The 12,604-nt window shown below is 42.4% G+C and overlaps 1 protein-coding gene across 1 annotated transcript in view; it reads left to right on the top strand.

The window, feature by feature from the left end:
* The window catches only part of LOC126481933 (facilitated trehalose transporter Tret1-like), a 67,769-nt gene extending 59,879 nt beyond the window's left edge, over positions 1 to 7,890 (top strand). Inside the window, exon 5 of the mRNA XM_050105893.1 lies at positions 7,537 to 7,890. Within this exon, the coding sequence (XP_049961850.1) occupies positions 7,537 to 7,890 (354 nt within the window). The remainder of the gene's footprint in view (positions 1 to 7,536) is intronic.
* Positions 7,891 to 12,604: the final 4,714 nt, after the last annotated feature.

The following is a 12,604-nucleotide window of genomic DNA, read 5'->3' as shown; positions in this document are numbered from 1 at the left end:
TCTCCAATGATGAAGCTGTGCTCCAAGACTACAGCTCCCCCCCCCCCCTTTTTCATTCAGCTCGAATCGTCCAGGACTGCCTTTGTGAGTATGAGGACGAACTATCGTAATTATTGTGGCCACCTTAGTCTTTAGATTCAATATTATTGAGATTTTGTGGTCTACTTTGGAGACAAGGGTGAGTGATCGTTCTCCACCACCATCATCGTCATCTGAATTTGCCACTATTTTGCAGGAAAAATGGTATACGATTCTCTTCAAAACCTTATAACACCTGTATTCATCCATTCAGAAACGAATGGAAATTGTTTTAAATGCCGACTGTTTTCCTACACCATATTAGCTTGGTGATGTTTTCTTTTTTTGGTGGTCCCATATTTTTATCCACCCCGTATCTTGTACATCAGACGGAATGCTTTTGTCATGGCGCGTTCTCCCAAGTATCTTAATATTTCTAGAAGAATAACGTCTTCTCCAGGGCCCTTGTTTCGACTTAGGTCCATTAGAGTTCTGTCGAATGCTTCTTGCAGTATATCTCCCAACTCATTATTTATTCACTTGTTATTTTATTTCTATAACTTGGCTATAGTTAGTTTCTTGTGCATAGCCCTTATACACATTCCTTCCACGTTTTAGATTCCCTTCTTTGATTAGTGCTGGTTTGTTATCGGCGATGTTTTCACATTTGTTCTCTTTTCTACAATGCTTTGTTTAATTTCACTACAGGCGCCATCTATCTTGCCCCTAGTTATACATACTTACACTTTTTTGCATTTCTTGACTAACTGCCCCTGCTTTGCAGTTTTGCATACCAGTTCTACCCCATATTTTAGACGTTTATATTGCCTGTATCTCCTTTATTTGTTGCAACTACATATATTTTTTCATCAAGTAGATCAATACGTCTTACGTTATACAAGGATTTCCTCTGCGCTTTTCTTTTTGCCTATTTGACCCTCTGCTGCCTGCACCATTTCATCTTTCAATGGTACCTGTTCGTCTTCTTTTGTATTCCTTTCCCATCTTTCAGTCAATCATTGGCTAATGCTCCTGCTGAATATAGCAAATTCCTTAAATTCTTTCAAACTTACCTGCGTTGTTAGACCCCCCTCCATTAGACTTCCCTGACTTTGTATTCGTAATCCTATTTTCATACAACCAGAACGCGTAGTGTTCCTGCTTCACTTCACTACCTCCCACTATAAATACTTATCAATTTCCCTTTCAAAATTATCTTGCCAATCTACTCAATTAAGGTACCTAACATTCTACGTTCACACCCATAGAATACCATTCCTGTTTTTCCCGAGAACATCCTTCTGAATAGTCGTCATCCACAGATCCAACTTTACCTCCGAAATATTTTACCCAGGGGTATGTTTTCTTCATTAATTAACCATGCAATACAGCTGCATGCCCTTGGGAAACATAACGACTGTAATATCCCTTTGCTTTCAGTCTTTCACAGTATCATCACAGCAAGAGCATGTTGGTGATGTTGCAAGCCATATCAATCATCCAATCCCAATATTACAAGCCATATCAATCATCCAATCCCTACAACTACTGAAAAGACTGCTGGCCCTTTTCAGGAACAACATGTTTGTCTGGTCTCTCACCAAACACTCCTTGTGGTTGCACCTACGTTTATTCTCTTTAACATTCAGTAAAGTAATAACTGCGAGGCAATAACGTTACATCAATTTCATCTCGATACCCACAAACGTTCAAAAGCCAATTAGGGCGTCGACATGATAAATGAAGCATTTACGGCCGTATATTTATTTTGGGGTAACTCTTCAAGTCAAACAAAAGTTTTCAGAGTCCAAAAGCGTGTAATACGTATTATTTGTGGAGTAAATTCACAGACGTCCTGTAAATAAACCCCTTCAAAGAACTGGGTATACTAACTACTGCCTCTCAGTATATTTACTCCTGAATGAAATTTGTCCTAAATAATATATCTGTTTTTCCAAAAAACAGCTCAGTGCATGCATACAATACCAGGAACGAAAAAGATCTGCACAAGGACTTAAAAGCACTTACTTTAGTTCAAAAAGGGGTCCACTACTCAGGAACACTCATCTTCAATAATTTGCCAGCAAACATAAAAAATTTAGTTACAAATAAAGATCAGTTTAAGAGGAGCCTGAAAGACTTGCTAGTGGGCAACTCCTTATACTCCATTGACGAATTTTTTAATAAAAACAAATGATGTATTGTATATATTCATACTATTAGTATTGTAATTTCAGCTTAAAAAATGACATTTTCCAAATCCACGAGGATCTCCTTAACACGGATCTGTGGAACAAAAAACTAATCTAATCTAATAAGACTACCCATATCATTGAGGCATGCAAGCCACCCTGCCCATGGTTCATGGGATAAATTTCCGTCATCTACGGTTCCAGATTCCTGCTTGTCTATTTTACTCTGTATCTAACGAGTATACGATCACTTCCAATTCAATTTTTTTTTAAATATAACCGACTTCAGTTTAGTAGCATTTGGTCTTTGCCAAAGTTTTGTAACGTTTCTTTAACTTTTTTTATTTTTCTTTAACGATGTGTCATGGATGAACACTAATTTCTAGACAGAAAATTTAACTAAGCTATTACTTCTGTCATTTTTTGTATCATACCTGAAAGAAGCATGCACAAAAGTATGTATTGATGCATGTCATAGGTAAGGTGCTCCGAAACAAAAGAATAAAAGTGAAAATGGTAGAGTTGATAGACGTATTCTTTTACTATGAGTTCATTTTTTGTGTATGTTTGGAGTCACCCGCAGATTTTGTTATTGTGTTCACCATAAGGTTGCTTGATGTTGCACAAGGGAGCTTAATCAGCTAATTTTCAATGATATAAAGTGTTTTTGTCAAACAACTAACAGCCTCATGTATATTTAATCCGTTGTATACTCTAGCACAAAAAACGTTTTGCAGTTCCTAAATTCCGTTATAATCAACGCATACCTCTTGCAACTTCTGTTGGAGCGGGGAAATTGAAGCAATTTGAATTTTTTTTTTTTTTGGACAATACACATGAGGTATATTACGGCCTTATCCATGGATGTGTATCTACACTCCTGGAAATGGAAAAAAGAACACATTGACACCGGTGTGTCAGACCCACCATACTTGCTCCGGACACTGCGAGAGGGCTGTACAAGCAATGATCACACGCACGGCACAGCGGACACACCAGGAACCGCGGTGTTGGGCGTCGAATGGCGCTAGCTGCGCAGCATTTGTGCACCGCCGCCGTCAGTGTAAGCCAGTTTGCCGTGGTATACGGAGCTCCGTCGCAGTCTTTAACACTGGTAGCATGCCGCGACAGCGTGGACGTGAACCGTATGTGCAGTTGACGGACTTTGAGCGAGGGCGTATAGTGGGCATGCGGGAGGCCGGGTGGACGTACCGCCGAATTGCTCAACACGTGGGGCGTGAGGTCTCCACAGTACATCGATGTTGTCTCCAGTGGTCGGCGGAAGGTGCACGTGCCCGTCGACCTGGGACCGGACCGCAGCGACGCACGGATGCACGCCAAGACCGTAGGATCCTACGCAGTGCCGTAGGGGACCGCACCGCCACTTCCCAGTAAATTAGGGACACTGTTGCTCCTGGGGTATCGGCGAGGACCATTCGCAACCGTCTCCATGAAGCTGGGCTACGGTCCCGCACACCGTTAGGCCGTCTTCCGCTCACGCCCCAACTTGGTGCAGCCCGGCTCCAATGGTGTCGCGACAGGCGTGAATGGAGGGACGAATGGAGACGTGTCGTCTTCAGCGATGAGAGTCGCTTCTGCCTTGGTGCCAATGATGGTCGTATGCGTGTTTGGCACCGTGCAGGTGAGCGCCACAATCAGGACTGCATACGACCGAGGCACACAGGGCCAACACACGGCGTCATGGTGTGGGGAGCGATCTCCTACACTGGCCGTACACCACTGGTGATCGTCGAGGGGACACTGAATAGTGCACGGTACATCCAAACCGTTATCGAACCCATCGTTCTACCATTCCTAGACCGGCAAGGGAACTTGCTGTTCCAACAGGACAATGCATGTCTGCATGTATCCCGTGCCACCCAACGTGCTCTAGAAGGTGTAAGTCAACTACCCTGGCCAGCAAGATCTCCGGATCTGTCCCCCATTGAGCATGTTTGGGACTGGATGAAGCATCGTCTCACGCGGTCTGCACGTCCAGCACGAACGCTGGTCCAACTGAGGCGCCAGGTGGAAATGGCATGGCAAGCCGTTCCACAGGACTACATCCAGCATCTCTACGATCGTCTCCATGGGAGAATAGCAGCCTGCATTGTTGCAAAAGGTGGATATACACTGTACTAGTGCCGACATTGTGCATGCTCTGTTGCCTGTGTCTATGTGCCTGTGGTTCTGTCAGTGTGATCATGTGATGTATCTGACCCCAGGAATGTGTCAATAAAGTTTCCCCTTCCTGGGACAATGAATTCACGGTGTTCTTATTTCAATTTCCAGGAGTGTATTTACACATACTATTGATTAAAATCGATAATTTACTCGAAATTTTATTGAGTTCTGAAGTGCAATGACAATAAAATAACTGTGGACGAGGATGTAGTTAGTTACATGTTCTGGAAATATAATTCGCTGTGAAGATAACGATGTTTAACTTGAAAACAGAACAAAATATGACACGTATTAAAAGTGAAAAGTATGTATATAGTCATATGTCGATCGTTTAAAGCTTTCTTCAGGTATAAATGGCTAATTATTTCTAGTCCAGAATTCGTTACAGTATAGTAACTGGTACTAAAGCAAAACTTCTTCAGACTGCATCTGAAAAAATCACTGCTATTTGTCTCAAAATCTTAAAAGTAAAGTAGATGAGCTGTTTATGTGTTTAGATTATCTCAAAAATAAGAATGAGATTGATGTGCTATGTCTGTCTGAACACCATGTAACTGTGGAAATAGAAATTGCCAGTATAAGAGTCTTACATTTGCAAATCTAGCATGGATAAAGGAGGAGTTGCCATTTAAACAAAATAAGAGTATAAGTACAAAACTGTAGAAGTAAGCAAATTTTCTGTCGATAAACACCTCAAGTTTTTGATTGTGAACTACAGCTAGATAATGTAATACTGATATTAGCAATAGTGTACAGGTCCCCATTGGGAGATTGGGAGATTTCATAAAAAATTTGAGTCTATACAATGCTGTCTGTCACACGAATAGAAGTAGTTATTAATCCGTGGTTATTTCAATGTAAACTTTCTAAGCAGTTCTGATAGGAAAAGTGAACTGGAAGTGTCATTAATGATATATAACTTAGAATTCGTGACCAATTTCCCAACATGTATAGCTCAATACAGTAGCACTCTAATTGATAATCTATTTGTGCAGCAAGAGGATGTCAAACTAACATATGCTTTCCCTGTGGTACATGGATTATCAGACCATGATGCACAACTGATTAACTTACAAATATTAGCAAGGTGTACAGTTTGGGGAAGAAACCATTAAGTAAAAATGTAAGGCAGGTCAACCTGGTATCTGTGTGGCACTTCAGAGAAAGTTTAAGAAATGTTAAATGGGAAGTTGTATATAATGTCAATGATAAATGCAACATATTTCTTGATAAAAAAAATTACTAAATTACTAAAATGTAAACTACGAAATGTAACACCAAACAGTTATCAAAGAAACCTTGTATCACTACATGCATTAATGTGTCTTCAGAAAGGAAAAGAAAATTGCATGAGGCAGCAAGAATTAGTAAAGACTCAGAAGTAATTTTACACTACAAAAATTATTGTAAAATACTGAGAAAAGTTGCTAGAAAATCAAAAATATATGAATATTATAGATTAAATTAACAACTTTGGGAAGAAAATCATATCAGTATGGACCTTTGTTAGAAGAGAGGAAAAGTAACAACTTGGATAGATAGTACTACTATTAAAGGGTTAATCCAATAGAAAATGATACAAATAATGTCATGTAAAAGATACTGATTGGTTTTCTGTGAGTGGGCTTGCCCTGAAATTTTAAAAAAGACACTACATCCAAATTTCTAGTGCAAGGAGTACAGCTCCATCAATAAATATAACATATCAACAGAAGTCAGTAGCCAGGGTAGAGCATACTATTTGTTTTTCGGTGTACATACAGATGAGAACCTTAATAGGAACAGTCATATTTGGGATCTCCTAAAGCGACTAGGTTCAGCAACTTCTGCAATCAGAATAATTGCTAATTTTGAGGATATAGAAGTTAGCAAGCTGACATACTTTGCATACTTTCACACTCTGATGTCATATGGTATAATATTTTGGGGCAACTCTACACTTACGAAAAAAATATTCACTGCTGAAAAGAAAGAGGTTAGAATAATGCGTGGGGCTCATAACCAGACATCTTGTAGGCATCTCTTTAATGTTAGGAATTCTTACAAAAGCCTCACAATACATTTATTCGGTGATGAAATCTGTTCTCAACAACATGGACCAGTTTGAAACAAGTGACATTCATGATTATCGCACCAAATGAAGGAAAGACTTACACTGATCTCTACTTAACCTATCTTTGGCAAAGAAATGCGTGAACTATGCTGCTCTAAAACTTTTCGATAAATTACCAGATAAATAAAATTTCAGACACACGGCAGTAACAATTTCAAAAATAAATGCAAATCTTATCTCGTTGACAAATCCTTCTATGCCATAGGTGAATTCCTGAATAGGAATAAATAAATCTGTAGGTATAGTATATGAATTTTGTGCCATTTAAGGAAATGTGGTATGCAATAAAAAATATTCATGCGTGCATTCCTTATGCCCTTGACATGTTCCACATCATATTGGTTACCGTGAGACTGATCTATGGAACATATAACTAACTAACTACCCATGGAAATTAAACGTCTAAGAGTCTTGCAGTTGCACATTTCACCCCTTTATGTGCCTTAGCTAGATGCATAAAAGGTAATGCAGACCAGTTTACCTTATCGTGTTGTACCTGTGGATGTCTACATTACTCTCAAATAAAGTTGAATATTTCTTAATAAATTTCATAAGTGAGTCCATCTACTGTGAAGCTGTGGCTAATATTCCCAACTAATTTTAATTACTTTCTTTTGTGTAACGAAAACTTTTCGTCAAAGTGAGGAATTACCTCAAATATATACCCCGTAAGACATCACTGCATGAATTTGTGCGAAATATATTAACGACATCTACATTCCCACCGTTGGCAATTATTCTTAAGGAAAAAGTAGGCAAACTTAAACTTTTTCTGCGCTTTGCACATGTTTTCGCATTGTTATGAAGTTATTTGCACAGAAAATCAGGTAATTGTGGTGACAAACAGATAAAATCAGACATACGCAGTTACTCTGTAAAACATTACCAACGATCACGGGTCACTAGCACTAAAAAACACAGAAACTTTCCCTGAACAGGCTCCGGAATTTTATTGGTCGAGTTCAGGTTCATCATGCATTAAACAAAAACTCAGGTGCATATAAAGTACAAACGGCTTCCTTGTTTCAGATTTCCTACGACATGGGAGGCAACGCATTACTGTGGGTGTTGAGCAACGAGCTGACTCCCGCGTCCGTCCGAGGATTCTCCAACTCCTGCGTCGGCATCCTGTTGTCGGTGCTGGCGTTCGGCATCACCAAGCTGTTCCAACTGGTCGAAGACTCCTTCGGAACCTACGTCCCCTTCTGGTTCTTCTCCATATCTTGCTTTGTCGGGGTCATCTTTGCGTGGTTCTTCATCCCAGAGACTAAGGGCCGTTCTCTGGAGGACATCACTGCCGAGATGAGCGCTAAGGCGGAAGGGCTCCCTCGTGAGTCCTTAACGCGGAAGACGAGCCTCGAGGATATAAGTGCTGTGCAGTAATTTGTATATGTATGATACCGAACCTGAGACAAGAATCTTAAATGACCTACGCAAACAGAATCAGTTCTGTTTAGCAGGAATGTGTAAGAATATGTATCAAAACACAACTCTAGCTTGATTTTGAGATTTCTTTAAGATCTGAGTACATTAAAAGATACGGGTAATCGTGCTAAAGGGCTAAGAGCCGATTTTGCGCGAAGTGTGTTTTCTAGTTCGTTAGGTGGAATGTGAAGATGGTTTTTACATGCTAAAATGTCATTCTCCAATTATGGTCGATGCTTCGAAGACCAACAGATGGACGAGAGAGTACTGCTATGACTTGTTCATGTCAATGTGGTAAGTGTAGAATGTGTCAAACGACTTTGCTGTTCTGTACATAGGGATTATACACTTCCGCTAGCTCTTGCCATTTTGGAGCCTGACTCTTGCGTGTCTTTATCGGCGGTTCAATGGATAGTGAAAGCTATATGAATAATTCAGCAAAGGGAAGTAACAGAAAATCTGGTAACGCTAAAGGAGAGCGTGAGCGGAGGTGAGGAAGCATTTTCTTCCTGATGATGTAATGAACACCATAGCAAAACGCCCAATAAGCAACCTCTTAAAGTTTTTCGGATGAAAGACAGTTATTTTATGGATTTTCAGCAAGCAACTGGTACGATTATGATTACAAGTAATATTAATAAAAGTTCTGCCTCATGGATTAAAGCTGCCAACTCTTGTGTTATCCAGAAAAAAAGATTTTAGGTGCCACTGATAGATTGGAAATGAGTACTGAAAAAAAGGTCAGCGATGTGGAGATTCCTAAACGACCACATTCAATGAGGTCACTGATGCAAAAGGATAGTATTCATAGAAGAAAAGAGATCTCAAAAGTGTGATGGAACAACGGCCTGAGGCGTACAATAACTTTTAATGTGGCCTGTGCCGAGACAAAAGAGTAAAATGATTACTAGAGATACTAACATTGCAAAACTTGTTTGATGGACTTATTAGCCCCTTTAGCATTTCAGCTCAAATTTATTCAAAAGCAAATGTTCATTAGTTATTTTGGACTTTGCCAAGTGATAACTTGCTTTCCTGAAGTCAATGATACAAGTGTTAGTGTGAAGTTACGGCATATTTATATTCTGCTTGTTAGAATAAAGTTTATGCTGAATAACCTAGAATGTACGTTTTGATAATTAGCCCCTTTAGTATGACAACCATTGAAAAATTGTCTGTAACAGAAAAATCTCTCTTTCTGTTATTTACCACTCTACTTTCCATTTGAAAGTTAAGGTTCAGCTATTTCCAGAATGAGATTTTCAATCTGAGGAGGAGTGTGCGCTGATATGAAACTTCCTAGCAGATTAACACTATGTGCCGGACCGAGACTCGAACACGGGACCTTTCCCTTTCGCAGGCAAGTGCTCTACCAACTGAGCTACCCGAGGACGACTCACGCCCCATCCTCACAGCTTTACTTCTGCCAGTACCTCACCTCCTACCTTCCGAACTTTACAGAAGCTCTCCTGCGAAACTTGCAAAACTAGCTATCCTGAAAGATAGGATATTGCAGAGACGTGGCTTTTCCACGGCCGGGGGATGTTTCCAGAATGAGATTTTCACTCTGCAGCGGAGTGTGCGCTGATATGAAACTTCCTGGCAGATTAAAACTATGTGCCGGCCAGAGACCCGAACTCAGGACCTTTGCCTTTCGCGTGCAAAGGCTCTACAAACTGAGGTACCCGAGCACGACTCACGCCACGTCCGCACACCTTTACTTCTGCCAGTACCTCACCTCCTACACTCCAAACTTTACAGAAGCTCTCCTGCGAAACTTGCGGAACTAGCACTGCTGAAAGAATGGATATTGCGGTGTCATGGCTTAGAAACAGCATGGGGGATGTTTCCAGAATGAGATTTTCACTCTGCAGCAGAGTGTGCGCTGATATGAAACTTCCTGGCAGATTAAAACTGTGTGCCGGCCAGAGACCCGAACTCAGGACCTTTGCCTTTCGCAGGCAAGTGCTCTACAAACTGAGCTACCTGAGCACGACTCACGCCCTGTCCTCACAGCTTTACTTCAGCCAGTACCTCGTGTCCTACCTTCCGAACTTTACAGCAGCTCTCCTGCGAAACTTGCAGAACTAGCACTCCTGAAAGAATGGATATTGCGGTGTCATACCTTAGCCACAGCCAGGAGATGTTTCCAGAATGAGATTTTCACTCTGCAGCGGAATGTGCGCTGATATGAAACTTCCTGGCAGATTAAACCTGTGTGCCAGACAGAGACCCGAACTCAGGACCTTTGCCTTTCGCGGGCAAGTGCTCTACAAACTGAGCTACCTGAGCACGACTCACGCCCCGTCCGCATAGCTTTACTTCTGCCAGTACCTCGTGTCCTACCTTGCGAACTTTACAGAAGCTCTCCTGCGAAACTTGCAGAACTAGCACTCCTGAAAGAATTGATATTGCGATGTCATGGCTTAGCCACAGCCTGGGGGATGTTTCCAGAATGAGATTTTCACATTGCAGCCCAGTGTGCGCTGATATGAAACCTCCTGGCAGATTAAACTGTCTGCGGGACAGAGACACGAACTTGGGACGTTTGCCTCTCATGGGCAAGTGCTCTACAAACTGAGCTACCTGAGCACGTTTCACGCCCCGTCCTCACAGCTTTACTTCTGCCAGTAGCTCGTCTCCTACCTACCGAACTTTACAGAAGCTCTCCTGCGAAACTTGCAGAACTAGCGATCCTGAAAAAATGATATTGCGGTGTCATGGCGTAGCCACAGCCCGAGGGATGTTTCCAGAATGAGATTTTCACTCTGCAGTGGACTGTGCACTGATATGAAACTTTCTGACAGATTTGAACTGTGTGCCGGACAGAGACCCGAACTCGGGACCTTTGCCTTTTGCGAGCAAGTGCTCTACAAACTGAGCTACCCGGGCACGTCTCACAGCTTCACTTCAGCCAGTACCTTACCTCCTACCTTCCGAAATTTACATAAGCTCTCCTGCGAACCTTGCAGAACTAGCACCCCTGATAGATATGATATTGCAAAGACATGGCTTAGCCACAGCCGGGGTATGTTTCCAGAATGAGATTTTCACTCTGCAGCGGAGTGTGTGCTGGTATAAAACTTCCTGGCTGATTAAAACTGTGTGAAGGGCAGAGTACCGAACTCGGCAACTTTGCCTTTTGCGAGCAAGTGCTCTACAAACTGAGCTACCCGAGCACAACTCACGCCCCGTCCTCACAGCTTTACTTCTGCCAGTAATCCACCTTCCACCTTCCGAACTTTACAGAAGCTCTCCTGCGAAACTTGCAGATCTAAAACTCCTGAAAGATAGGATATTGCGGAGGCAGGGCTTAGCCACAGACTGGAGCATGCCTCCAGAATGAGATTTTCACATTACAGCCAGTGTGCGCTGATATGAAACTTCCTGGCAGATTAAAACTGTGTGCTAGACAGAGACCCGAACTCAGGACCTTTACCTTTTGCGAGCATGTGCTATTTAAACTGAGCTACCTGCGCAGGACTCACGCCCGTCCTCACAGCTTTGCTTCTGCCAGTACCTCGTCTCCTACCTTCGGAACTTTACAGAAGCTCTCTTGTAAAACTTGCAGAACTAGCACTCCTGAAAGAATGGATAATGCGGTGTCATGGCTTAGCCACAGCTAATGGGATGTTACCAGAATGAGATTTTCACTCTGCCGTGAAAATGTGTGCTGATATGAAACTTCCTGACAGATTAAAACAGTGTGCGGGGAGGAGACCCGAACTCGGGACCTTGCCTTTCACGGGCAAGTGCTCTACAAACTGAGCTACCTGAGCACGACTCACGCCCCATCCTCACAGCTTTACTTCTGCCAGTACCTCATCTCCTACCCTCCGAACTTTACAGAAACTCTCCTGCGAAACTTGCAGAACTAGCATTCCTGAAAGAATGGATATTGCGGTGTCATGGCTTAGCCACAGCATGGGGGATGTTTCCAGAATGAGATTTTCACCCTGCAGCGGAGTGTGCACTGATATGAAACTTCCTGGCAGATTATAACTGTGTGCCGGACAGAGACCCGAAATCGGGACCTTTGCCTTTCGCGGGCAAGTGCTCTACAAACTGAGCTACCTGAGCACGAACCATGCCCCGTCCTCACAGCTTTACTTCTAACTGTACCTCGTCTCCTACCTTCCGAACTTTACAGAAGATCTCCTGCGAATCTTGGAGAAGTAGCACTCCTGTAAGAATAGATATTGCGGTGTCATGGCTTAGCCACAGCCGTGGGGGAGGTTTCCACAATGAGTTTTTCACTCTGCAGTGGAGTGTGCGCAGATATGAAACTTCCTGACAGATTAAAATTTTGTGCCGGGCGGAGACCTACACTCGGGACCTTTGCTTTCGCAAGCAAGTGCTCAACAAAATGTGCTACCTGAGCACGACTCACGCCAGGTCCTCACAGCTTTACTTCTGCCAGTACCTGATCTCCTACCTTCCGAACTTTACAGAAGCTCTCCTGCGAAACTTGCAGAACTAGCAATGCTGAAAGAATGGATATTGTGGTGTTATGGCTTAGCCACAGCCTGGGGGATGTTTCCAGAATGAGATTTTCACGCTTCAGGGAGTGTGTGCTGATATGAAACTTCCTGGCAGATTAAAACTGTGTGCCGCACAGAGACCTAACCTCAGGACCTTTGCCTCTCGCGGGCAAGTGCTCTACAAACTGAGC

The sequence above is a fragment of the Schistocerca serialis genome, chromosome 5 (assembly GCF_023864345.2).
Source record: "Schistocerca serialis cubense isolate TAMUIC-IGC-003099 chromosome 5, iqSchSeri2.2, whole genome shotgun sequence".
Lineage (NCBI taxonomy): Eukaryota > Metazoa > Arthropoda > Insecta > Orthoptera > Acrididae > Schistocerca > Schistocerca serialis.
Note: the sequence above shows the minus strand (reverse complement) of the source record. Positions and strands in the feature narration are given on the sequence as shown.